Genomic DNA, 12,759 nt, shown 5'->3' with positions numbered 1-12,759 from the left:
AAAGAGTACTTTTGACTAGTTGTATTAACTTTACTGTGATGAACTCACTGCAGAACATGCTGTAGTGTCTCAGATCCTGCAGAGTGTTCTGACGCCTCTCAGAGTTTCCATCTCCACCCTGATGGGATCAGACGTTCCTACTGCTGCTCCTCAGGAAGCAGAGATCAGTTCAGAGGAAGCTGAGTGTGTTCGGAGCGACGCTGTAATCCTTCCCCAGGAAACAGGAGCTGATCAGCTGACCTCCACTAACTCTCAGTTCCTATCAGAGCCTAACAGTCTGATTTCACAGAGGCAGTCAGGGCAGCAGTTAGAACACAAGACAATACGTTATCAAATACATTTAAATACTAACTGGACGGTAACGAAGAACCTTTACTGAAGCGCTGAAGGGACGTCGTGGATACAACTATCTGCATATACACTTTAGACTTGTCACAGAGTACTTCTGCTAAAGTAAAGTGTCTGAATATGTCTTCCTCTACTCTTTCTCTTTATTGTGTTTGCATATAAAGGAGACTCCGTTTTTCAGAACGTAGTCCAGCCCTTCCCCGCTCTATCTTATGTCATATATAATATATAATAATATGTTTGCTGATGAACAGCAGAAAGGTTCCTCAGTTACATAATACTATATAAACTGTGTTTTGTGCAGAAACTGAAGCAGGAAGTGTTTACGGAGTCTCTCTGTCTCCATGGCAACCAAACAAACAGCTGGAGAACAATGGCGTCCTGATAGAAACGCTGAGGGAGAAACATGTGACATTTAGAGAAAAACTCTTTGTGAGCTGCAGACAGGAAGAGAGAGGGAGAAACTCAGAGACTCAGAGACACTCAGAGACTCAGAGAGACTCAGAGACACTCAGAGACACTCAGAGACTCAGAGACACTCAGAGACACTCAGAAACTCAGAGAGACTCAGAGAGACTCAGAGACACTCAGAGACTCAGAGACATTCAGAGACTCAGAGAGACTCAGAGACACTCAGAGACACTCAGAGACTCAGAGACACTCAGAGACACTCAGAAACTCAGAGAGACTCAGAGAGACTCAGAGACACTCAGAGACTCAGAGACATTCAGAGACACTCAGAGACTCAGAGACACTCAGAGACTCAGAGAGAATCAGAGAAACTCAGAGACTCAGAGAGACTCAGAGAATCAGAGAAACTCAGAGAATCAGAGAAACTCAGAGAGACTCAGAGACACTCAGAGACTCAGAGACACTCAGAGACTCAGAGAGAATCAGAGAGACTCAGAGACTCAGAGAGACTCAGAGAATCAGAGAAACTCAGAGAATCAGAGAGACTCAGAGAGACTCAGAGACACTCAGAGACTCAGAGACACTCAGAGACTCAGAGAGAATCAGAGAGACTCAGAGACTCAGAGAGACTCAGAGAATCAGAGAAACTCAGAGAATCAGAGAAACTCAGAGAGACTCAGAGACTCAGAGACTCAAAGAAACTCAGAGACTCAGAGAGACTCAGAGACACTCAGAGACTCAGAGACACTCAGCGACTCAGAGAGACTCAGAGAAACTCAGAGAGACTCAGAGACTCAAAGAAACTCAGAGAGACTCAGAGACTCAGAGAGACTCAGAGACTCAGAGACTCAGAGAAACTCAGAGACTCAGAGAGACTCAGAGACTCAGAGACTCAGAGACTCAGAGAGACTCAGAGACACTCAGAGACTCAGAGAAACTCAGAGACTCAGAGAGACTCAGAGAAACTCAGAGAGACTCAGAGACTCAAAGAAACTCAGAGAGACTCAGAGACTCAGAGAGACTCAGAGACTCAGAGACTCAGAGAAACTCAGAGACTCAGAGAGACTCAGAGACTCAGAGAAACTCAGAGAGACTCAGAGACTCAAAGAAACTCAGAGACTCAGAGAGACTCAGAGACACTCAGAGACTCAGAGACACTCAGCGACTCAGAGAGACTCAGAGACACTCAGAGACTCAGAGAAACTCAGAGACTCAGAGAGACTCAGAGAAACTCAGAGAGACTCAGAGACTCAAAGAAACTCAGAGAGACTCAGAGATTCAGAGAGACTCAGAGACTCAGAGAAACTCAGAGACTCAAAGAAACTCAGAGACTCAGAGACTCAGAGAAACTCAGAGAGACTCAGAGACTCAGAGACTCAGAGACTCAGAGACACTCAGAGACTCAGAGAAACTCAGAGACTCAGAGAGACTCAGAGAAACTCAGAGAGACTCAGAGACTCAAAGAAACTCAGAGAGACTCAGAGACTCAGAGAGACTCAGAGACTCAGAGAAACTCAGAGACTCAAAGAAACTCAGAGACTCAGAGACTCAGAGACTCAAAGAAACTCAGAGAGACTCAGAGACTCAGAGACTCAGAGAAACTCAGAGACTCAGAGACACAGAGAAACTCAGAGACTCAAAGAAACTCCGAGACTCAGAGACTCAGAGACACTCAGAGAGACTCAGAGAGACTCAGAGACTCAGAGAAACTCAGAGACACTCAGAGAGACTCAGAGAGACTCAGAGACACTCAGAGACACTCAGAGAAACTCAGAGACTCAGAGACACTCAGAGAGACTCAGAGAGACTCAGAGAGACTCAGAGACACTCAGAGACACTCAGACACTCAGAGAGACTCAGAGACACTCAGAGACACTCAGAGAGACTCAGAGACACTCAGACACTCAGAGAGACTCAGAGACTCAGAGACATTCAGAGAGACTCAGAGACACTCAGAGACACTCAGAGACACTCAGAGACACTCAGAGACACTCAGACACTCAGAGAGACTCAGAGAGACTCAGAGACACTCAGCGACACTCAGAGACACTCAGACACTCAGAGAGACTCAGAGACACTCAGAGAGACTCAGAGAGACTCAGAGAAACTCAGACACTCAGAGAGACTCAGAGACTCAGAGACACTCAGAGAGACTCAGAGAGACTCGGAGACACTCAGAGACACTCAGAGAAACTCAGAGACACTCAGAGACACTCAGAGAAACTCAGAGAGACTCGGAGACACTCAGAGAGACTCGGAGAGACTCGGAGACACTCGGAGAGACTCAGAGACACTCAGAGACTCAGAGAGACTCAGAGAAACTCAGAGACTCAGAGACTTAGAGACTCAGAAACTTAGAGACTCAGAGACTTAGAGACTCAGAGACTCAGAGACTCAGAGACTTAGAGACTCAGAGACTCAGAGACTCAGAGACTTAGAGACTCAGAGACTTAGAGACTCAGAGACTCAGAGATTCAGAGACTCAGAGACTCAGAGACTTAGAGACTCAGAGACTCAGAGACTTAGAGACTCAGAGACTTAGAGACTCAGAGACTCAGAGATTCAGAGACTTAGAGACTCAGAGACTCAGAGACTTAGAGACTCAGAGACTTAGAGACTCAGAGACTCAGAGACTTAGAGACTCAGAGACTTAGAGACTCAGAGACTCAGAGACTCAGAGACTTAGAGACTCAGAGACTTAGAGACTCAGAGACTCAGAGAGTCAGAGACTCAGAGACTCAGAGACTCAGAGAGTCAGAGACTGAATATTCAGAGCGTTTGGATGTCTAAATGTAAAATGAACTATGGCGGTGTTCCCTTCTCTAAATCTGAGCTCTGCATGGATCTCAGGAAGCATAGGCAATGGAAAGGTTCATATTTAAATATATAAAAACTATTACAAATGTAAAAAAATTCAAATTTACAAAACTTACTAAATGTATACTATGTTTTAAAAAAAGTTATAAATACATTATTTCATTTTTATTTTACGTCTGTTGAAGCTCTTGAGCTAAAACTATGTCCTCAGATCAACTTCAGTATTTACAACAAATACAGGGGTTCACACACACACACACACACACACACACACACACACACACACACACACACACACACACACACAGGGGGACAGCAGCTGCACATGTGGTGTGTGTTTGGTTGTTTATCCTGACAGATCCCCAACAAAGTCCCAGAGCTATTTAAAGACACACACACATACACATACACATACACACACACACACACACACACACACACACACACACACACACACACACACACACACACACACACACACACACACACACGTACAGTAGTCAAACTAATATTAATATTATATGTATTATTTTTCAATATTTATTTAGCACTTTCTTCGGTCTATGGTTGGTTCAATAAATGCTCTTAGCTGACAGACACACATAAAGACTGGAGGAATACATCAACAAATGCAACTATGCTATATGTCAAATACAACTATTAAGAAACTGAAACATTTAAAAATATTTTTTTTTTTAAAAACTAACATTCAATTTGAAAGTAAAGAAAAAATATAAAAATAAAATGTATTTATTTGCTGAATGTAGGTGTTCTCCTTCGTAACAGAAAGGTGCAGTGTGTTGTGGAAATGTAAACTATATGTATGTATTATTATATGTATTTGTATTTCTTAAGACCAGGGGCGACGATTTCAAAGGAACTACAGCAGAACTACAGAACTACAACTCCTTTATATATTTAATTATACATCTTGTATCTGCTGCGGTTTATTTAAATGTGCATCTAAAATAAATAAATAAAATATATTTAGTTAAACTTTAACATAGCTTAATCTCCCAGAGAAAAGTTCTTCTGACTCTGATTTGTATTTAGAAATGTTCCACATATTTTCATTAAGTATACTAAGTATATAGAGTATTAGGAAATGTACATTTAAAGTACTTTGTGGTAAACTGTACTTAGTTTGAAGGAGTTTAGTGAAGGGTCGAGGCTCCAGCTGTCACTGAAATACTGCAGAACAACTGTGACGACAGCTGACACACACACACACACACACACACACACACACACACACACACACACACACACACACACACACACACACACACACACACACACACACACACACACACACACACACACACACACACACACACACACACACACACACACACACACAGCTCTTTGTTGACAGTCAGCTGCTTCTCACTGATTTCAGAGCTGAAGCTGAACAACATGAAGAAGAACCTGGTGATGTCATAGTGAGGTCATAGTGATGTCATAGTGAGGTCACAGTGATGTCATAGTGAGGGGATTGGACCCTATATGGACACTATCCAGGTGCATTGTGGGAAATAAAGGATGAAACGGTGTTGTTCGTTTCTCTGTGAGACTCCAACACACAGTCAGTTCCTCCAGACGACTGTCTCCCTGTTGACCTCTGACCTCTGACCTCCACGTGAGGCTCAGTCCTGCTTCACCCTGAAAGCATGCAGCAGCACCACCAACAACAACATCAACAACAACACCAACAACGATAAAGTCGCGTTTAAATCTGGAGAAAGGTAACGGAGCTAGTGAGCCAGCGGTGGGTCTGAGCAGCGATCACTCCACACTGCCCAGTGTGTGTCTAACATCAGAACGAGTCTCTCCTCCTGAGAGAGGACACACCAGCTTCAGGAGTCACACTGCAGGGAGATGGAGGCTCTTGTTTTTAGACATTGCCTCATCTTGTTGAGTCAGAACATCTCATTTTGAGTTGTATCTCAGAGGAAACACATCTTTATTTACATATTTATTAGAAAATCACCAACCAATCAGAACACAGAAAACGTTTGAGCATTAGAGGCTTATAATGAAACACAACACATCCTGGTTCTGGTGAAATAGAGTTCAAAATGAGTTCTCCAGATAATTACAAGATGTGATTTATCTAAACATCCCGTGAGGCTAATGTTCACCTGTTCTATCGGCAGGTTTTCACTTATTTCAAGTGAAAACAGCTTGTTTTCATTCTTGTTGAACTTGTTTTGGGAGCAGCTTTTTCTCCAGTGCAGTCCTCACACTGCTTGTGCGTCTCAGTTTAAAGCCGTATTAAATAATCACTAAAAACCAGTGAGAGATGTTGAACCTGAGCCTGGAGGACGTGAGAGGTCAGCTGTGAGCCAGGGGACGATGCGGGCAGAGAAAGCCTCACTTTGAAACCTAGAGGACAGATATCCAGCCGGTACCGATGGACTCCATTGACCTTCACGTTTCCACTAACTTCGCCTCAGCATTTTGAAACCAGGGGATGTAAATACTCACTGCGTGCTATGGAGAACTTTGGAGCATCTCTTCCTGTCGGGAAGACGTCTCAAAGTGAGGCGGACTCACTTTGAGACGTCTTCATGCACTTCCCGACAGCATATCCAGAAAGAAGTGGGACCAATGGATTCAATAGGATCTGTGGTTTCATATGATGACAGAGAGTTCACTTGAACTTAAGAAATGAGTCCGCTGCAGCATTTTCAAAACAGCTATAGGCTACCTGCTGTTTGCTATCGAGCGATGACAATCAATAGCTCCTTCCCAGTGGCGGCTGGTGGAAAATATTTTTGGTGGGGCTGTTGATATAGTGAGTAAAACAATTTGTTTTCATCCCTCTGTGTTTAGATGAGAATAAAACATAAACTGTCCAGTATCAAAGACTCCTTTCACTTCAGGGTGATAGCAGGACACCCCATCTAGTAACTCAGAAAAAAATCATTTAGCATAGACTTTGGATAGCTCAAATATGAGACTTCAAATGTCTTTTATTTTGAAACTGTACATCAGAACGTCCTGATTTTTTTACTCTACCGTAACGCATAGGATAGTCGCGCACCGCAATATCACGTGAGGGCTGGCTTGACTAGGTTTTTCCGAGTGGAGGCTGGCTTGACCGCAGTCTAAACTAGAGAGAGAGTCGCTGTCAAGGGGGCTACAACTACAACAAGATGAACATATTTGACCGTGATTTAATTGTAATACACGTTTCAAAATGATGCCGAAGTAACAACATACTGATACCGGATAGTAAAAACCATGAATTAAGGCTTTGACAAGTCTGCAGACAGACGGCAGGCGAAAAACCTTTTAAAATGCGTGTTTTCTAATGGAGATTTGGCTAAGCTAACGTTGTAAATGCTCCGACCGTCCACACTCACAACAACGGTCTATACAGACATAAATAAACCAGCGACTGTATTCGCCATGACACAGACAGTATGTGGTTTGCACTTGTTTCACTTCTGTCAAGTTTCTGAACAGATATAAAGAGCTGTGAGCTCTGAGGGCTAAGAGCTAACGGCTGTGTTGTTTTTCTGGGGAGCTCATTGAAGATGACGTCACGGCTCCGCCTACACTGCGTTACTATAGATACTACCCCAGTTCCTCACGAGTCTAAAAAACAACTCACGTCAACGCACGTAAGCAACGTTGGCGCCAACGTGAGCGCTCTCGTGACCAAAATATTTAACGGCGCTGATTGGCTGAAATTATGTTTCGGCGGCAGAGTTTACTATTGAGACTTTTGCAACGTGCTGGTTGCTGCTGTTTGGCTCGGGGGCAGCGCCCCGTAATGATAAACTAATGCCAAGGGCAAGGCCAGGCAGGAAACATGTGACCTATCAGTAACTTTAGACATCGTAACACAATTTTAAACAAGATTTTATTGTAGATTATACATTTTACTGATACCAATTGTATGATATTTACCTTGTTCATTAAAAATAAAAAATATAAAATATATATATTTTTGAAATATATATATTTTTAAATATTTTTTTTTTTATTTAATATTTTTTTTAATATTTGTTTTTGTCTGCTCTACGTTATTCTGAAAGGTTCATCCTCTGCCTCACGCTGCTTACTTTCTCCTCTATAATGATACGGTGTGCAGTCGTCTGTTTGTTTCTACTCTCCTGGAGCACTTAGTGAGCTTTGCTTCAAGAAGGGAAATGTTAGTTTGGTGACCCGAGGTTTTAATGAAGAACACAGCGACACCGCAGCTGTGTGTGTGTGTGTGTGTGTGTGTGTGTGTGTGTGTGTGTGTGTGTGTGTGTGTGTGTGTGTGTGTGTGTGTGTGTGTGTGTGAGGGGGGGGGGCTTCATTCCTGCGCGCTGACTGCTAACACATGGAAAGCATTAGAGGGGGGGGGGACACATTCAGAGCTGCAGAGCTGATCTGTTTTATTCACATTTCACTGAGACTCAGAAGATGTGAGGAAACAGGAGGTTTAGGAGGAGATGCTATCATGCTATCATGCTAACATGCTAACAGCAGGGCAGCTGCCCCACACCAGTTCAGAACTCTAAAAACCAACCAGTAAACTCCATGAACTCCAGTTTGCTCTGCGATGTGAGGGTTAGCATACTGGCTTCTGACAGCATACCTGCCAACCCTACCGATTTGGGCGGTAGTCTGCCGCTTTTGACATGTTTCTACCGCCTACGGATTCAGCTGGCTTTCCCTACCGATTTTCAATCTTCCCAAACTATAACAAATAAAAATGACACTCCATAGACACTGGACTCCACTTTTCCAAACCTACCTCTTTTGGATTTGGAAAGGTTGGCATGTATGTGACAGGGAGGAAATGGCTCATAATTCTCTACATCTGTATATCAGTGCTTCTGTGGAAACGTCTCAATTATTCAGGTTTACTGAACGGAGCATGAACACAACATCATTTAAAGTCTATGGGACAATAAAAGACAAGCAGCTAACATCTAGCAGCTAGCAGCTAACATCTAACATATAATACCAGCTAACGGTTAGCTGCTAGCAGCTAACATCTAGCTGCTAGCAGCTAACATCTAATATATAATACCAGCTAACAGCTAGCCGCTAGCAGCTAACATCTAGCAGCTAGCAGCTAACATCTAATATATAATACCAGCTAACGGCTAGCCGCTAGCAGCTAACATCTAGCAGCTAGCAGCTAACATCTAATATATAATACCAGCTAACAGCTAGCCGCTAGCAGCTAACATCTAGCAGCTAGCAGCTAACATCTAATATATAATACCAGCTAACGGCTAGCCGCTAGCAGCTAACATCTAGCAGCTAGAAGCTAACATCTAATATATAATACCAGCTAACGGCTAGCCGCTAGCAGCTAACATCTAGCAGTTAGCAGCTAACATCTAATATATAATACCAGCTAGCCGCTAGCCGCTAGCCGCTAACATCTAGCAGCTAGCAGCTAACATCTAATATATAATACCAGCTAGACGCTAGACGCTAGACGCTAGACGCTAGACGCTAGACGCTAGACGCTAGACGCTAGACGCTAGACGCTAGACGCTAGACGCTAGACGCTAGACGCTAGACGCTAGACGCTTGTCTCTACACTGGAAAAAATGCTGCTCCAAAAGTTAAAAAAAGAATGAAAACGAGGTGTTTTCACTTGAAATAAGTAAAGATCTGCCAATAGAACAAGTGAACATTTGCTTGGTAAGATGTCTTGAGATAAGAAAGGATATTTAGATCAATCACATCTTGTAATTATCTGGAGAACTCATATTGAACTATTTTTCACCAGAATCAGGAAATGTTGTTTTACAAAAGAAACCGTAAATGCTCAAAGGTGTTCTGTTTTCAAGAAGATGCATTGTCTAAAAACAAGAGCCTCTATCTCACTGCAGTGTGACTTCTGAAGTTATGATGTCTGCTATCAGGTGGAGAGACACATTCTGACTAGAAGGCAACATTTAGAGTGTTGTAGTGTAGACTCATGTTCTGGACCTATTTGTTGACGTCTCCGTCGAGACTAGCCCAAATATCTGTAACTATCATCGCTCACTGATAGAATCCACCGCTGGAGGAGTTCAGGGTTCCACTTGAGAACTAAAGCTGCAGGAAGTGAGTAAGAAATCTCTGAACATGAGCGAGACGACCAACAAGGACTGAACTTCACCAGCACAGTGCGCTGCAGAGTGACTCTGTGCACGTCTGCATCATGCACGTGCGTAATAACTTAATAATAGTAATAGCGTTAATCTGCAAAATGAGACGAAACGGTTGAATACATTTTTGAGTCTCGATGAGAGTGAGACGCTTGGAGATCATCATCATGCAAACAGACAACGACAGATGGCTAACCCTCCAGAATAAAAGCCCAGACAGCGTTAATATAACCTGACTACTCCCTGAGAGGAGGCTTGAGCCTCCTGCAGTGAGTTCAGAGTCTCTCTCTGCTCTCAGTCTATTTCCAGCAGCTGTCTGTGTGAGGCTCCGCAGAGACAGCTGTCCAGCTATCAATCAGCACCACACACACACACACACACACACACACACACACACACACACACACACACACACACACACACACACACACACACACACACACACACACACACACACACACACACACACACACACACACACACACACACACACACACACACACACACGTAGAGACCCCCCCCCCCCCAACAAAGGCCTCCCAGTCCCTCCACACTCACAACATGCTGTTTCTGTGGGGCTTCAGAAACGCTGCAACTTCTGTTCCATTTCCTGCAGAAAACTACAACTAACACACTTCCTGCTTCCTAACACACTTCCTGCTTCCTAACAACCCTTCCTGCTTCCTAACACACTTCCTGCTTCCTAACAACACTTCCTGCTTCCTAGATACACTTCCTGCTTCCTAAAACCACTTCTTGCTTCCTAACAACACTTCCTGTTTCCTAAAGACAATTATTGCTTCCCAACACCACTTCCTGTTTCCTAACACCACTTCTTGCTTCCTAACACCACTTCCTGCTTCCTAACAACACTTCCTGCTTCCTAAAGACACTTCTTGCTTCCTAACACCACTTCCTGCTTCCTGAAGACACTTTTTGCTTCTTAAAAACGCTGCCTGCTTCCTTAAGACACTTCCTGCTTCCTAACACCATTTCATGAAGACACTTCCTGCTTCCTAACACCACTTATTGCTTCCTAAAACCACTTCCTGCTTCCTAACAACACTTCCTGTTTCCTAAAGACACTTGTTGCTTACTAAAACCACTTCCTGCTTCATAACACCACTTCATTCTTCCTAAAGACACTTATTGCTTCCTAACAGCACTTCCTGCTTCCTGAAGACACTTCCTGCTTCCTAACACCACTTCTTGAAGACACTTCCTGCTTCCTAACACCACTTATTGCTTCCTAACAACACTTCCTGCTTCCTAAAGACACTTATTGCTTCCTAACACCACTTCCTGTTTCCGAACACCACTTCCTGCTTCCTAACAACACTTCCTGCTTCCTGAAGACACTTTTTGCTTCTTAAAACCACCTCCTGCTTCCTAAAACCAATTCCTGCTTCCTGAAGACACTTCCTGCTTCCTAACACCACTTCCTGTTTCCTAACACCACTTCTTGCTTCCTAACACCACGTCCTGCTTCCTAACACCACTTATTGCTTCCTAACACCGCTTCCTGCTTCCTAAAGACACTTCCTGCTTCCTAACACCACTTTTTGCTTCCTAACACCGCTTCCTGCTTCCTAAAGACACTTCCTGCTTCCTGACAACACTTCCTGCTTCCTGACAACACTTCCTGCTTCCTAACAACACTTCCCAAACTTCTTTCAGGGCTTAATTGAGTTTAAGTGTAGACTTCCCAAAGGTAGAAGCCCCTCAGAGGAGATCAAAGGATAACCTGCAGGTGCACAGATGTTTAAAGCTGCCAGACCTCAAAGTGAAGCGCCTGCAGACTCTACTCAGGGTTTAGAAGGACTCTCTTAGGCTCGGAGGTTATTAAGAGGGACTCACCGATGGACACCAGGCGGATGTGCTCCCTCTCCAGGAACTCCAGCGCCACAGACACGTTCTCCAGCTTCATCTGTCTGAAGTTGGGCCTCAGATGGTACTTCCTGTACATCTTCTTCTGGCTCAGGACCTCCAGCAGGCCGATGAGCTTCAGGCCGTCGGTCAGGTCCTTCTGCAGGTCCACCATCCTCTTGTTGACCACCTTCAGGTGCTCGTTGCACCAGCGCGTGAAGGTGTTCTGCTGGATCTTCTTCCAGGGAGCGTCCTCCGCCAGATCCTTCTCTGTGGCCGGAAGATCCTCCTCCTCCTCCGCCGTGAGGTCAGGGAAGAACTGGGAAGGCAGCGGAGGCTCCAGGAAGCCGCTGTTAGCCATCATGGTGCTGAGAGAGAAGGAACGCTACCTTGAGTTAATCCAGGAGCGTTACCTCGAGTTCATCCAGGAGCGTTACCTTGAGTTCATCCAGGAGCGTTACCTTGAGTTCATCCAGGAGCGTTACCTCCAGAGAGAGACCAGGAGCGTTACCTCGAGTTCATCCAGGAGCGTTACCTCGAGTTAATCCAGGAGCGTTACCTCCAGAGAGAGACCAGGAGCGTTACTTCCAGAGAGAGACCAGGAGCGTTACTTCCAGAGAGAGACCAGGAGCGTTACTTCCAGAGAGAGACCAGGAGCGTTACTTCCAGAGAGAGACCAGGAGCGTTACCTCAGGAGCGTTAATCCAGAGTCATGAGCCCCTGCTGGACTGAGAGTGGGGAAAAGATTGAGAGGATGATTAGTGGAAAAACGTTCTTAATGAACTTGAGTTTACACCAGCGATGTCTTTAAGGTGCAACCATCAGGTCGCCCTTCATTAAAAACCCCTCTGAGGCTGTTGAAGGGTAGAAACAGTAGATGTGTGATCAGTGAACTGAATAGGTTCTAAAATGGCGAGGACGTGCTGGATGGGGAAAGGGGACGAACAATCAGAGGATCAGAATCAGGACTTGATCTCAGGTTCAGACTCGTGGACTCTGCTCTGGTTCTGCTGGAGTGAACAGAACCAGCAGGTTTCTCTAAAGACATGGTACTGTGGTGCTGATGTGGTTCATAAGAGGAGTGAGAGGGTTCAGACCAAACCTGAACAACATCAGGACCGTTGGGAGAGAAGGTCAAACACGTGAATGAAAATATTTGTATAAACTATTTAGCATTAAAAAGAAAAAAGACGAAGTATTTAAATAT

The 12,759-nt window shown here is 44.3% G+C and overlaps 1 protein-coding gene across 5 annotated transcripts in view; it reads right to left on the bottom strand.

Annotated features, from left to right (window-relative positions):
- LOC307021513 (filamin-C-like) overlaps positions 1–12,759 on the bottom strand; it is a 71,339-nt gene that overhangs the window by 57,932 nt on the left and 648 nt on the right. For 4 of the 5 annotated variants that reach the window (XM_079653703.1, XM_079653705.1, XM_079653706.1 and 1 more), the window contains exon 2: positions 11,544–12,280. In XM_079653703.1, the coding sequence (XP_079509829.1) occupies positions 11,544–11,916 (373 nt within the window). In that variant the 5' untranslated portion in view covers positions 11,917–12,280. The remainder of the gene's footprint in view (positions 1–11,543; positions 12,281–12,759) is intronic. The other variant, XM_079653704.1, reaches the window with a different exon arrangement.

Source organism: Notothenia rossii (genome assembly GCF_949606895.1).
Source record: "Notothenia rossii genome assembly, chromosome: 10".
Taxonomy (NCBI): Eukaryota; Metazoa; Chordata; class Actinopteri; order Perciformes; family Nototheniidae; genus Notothenia; species Notothenia rossii.
The sequence above is the reverse complement of the archived record's forward strand: the minus strand, read 5'-3'. Positions and strand labels throughout refer to the sequence as shown.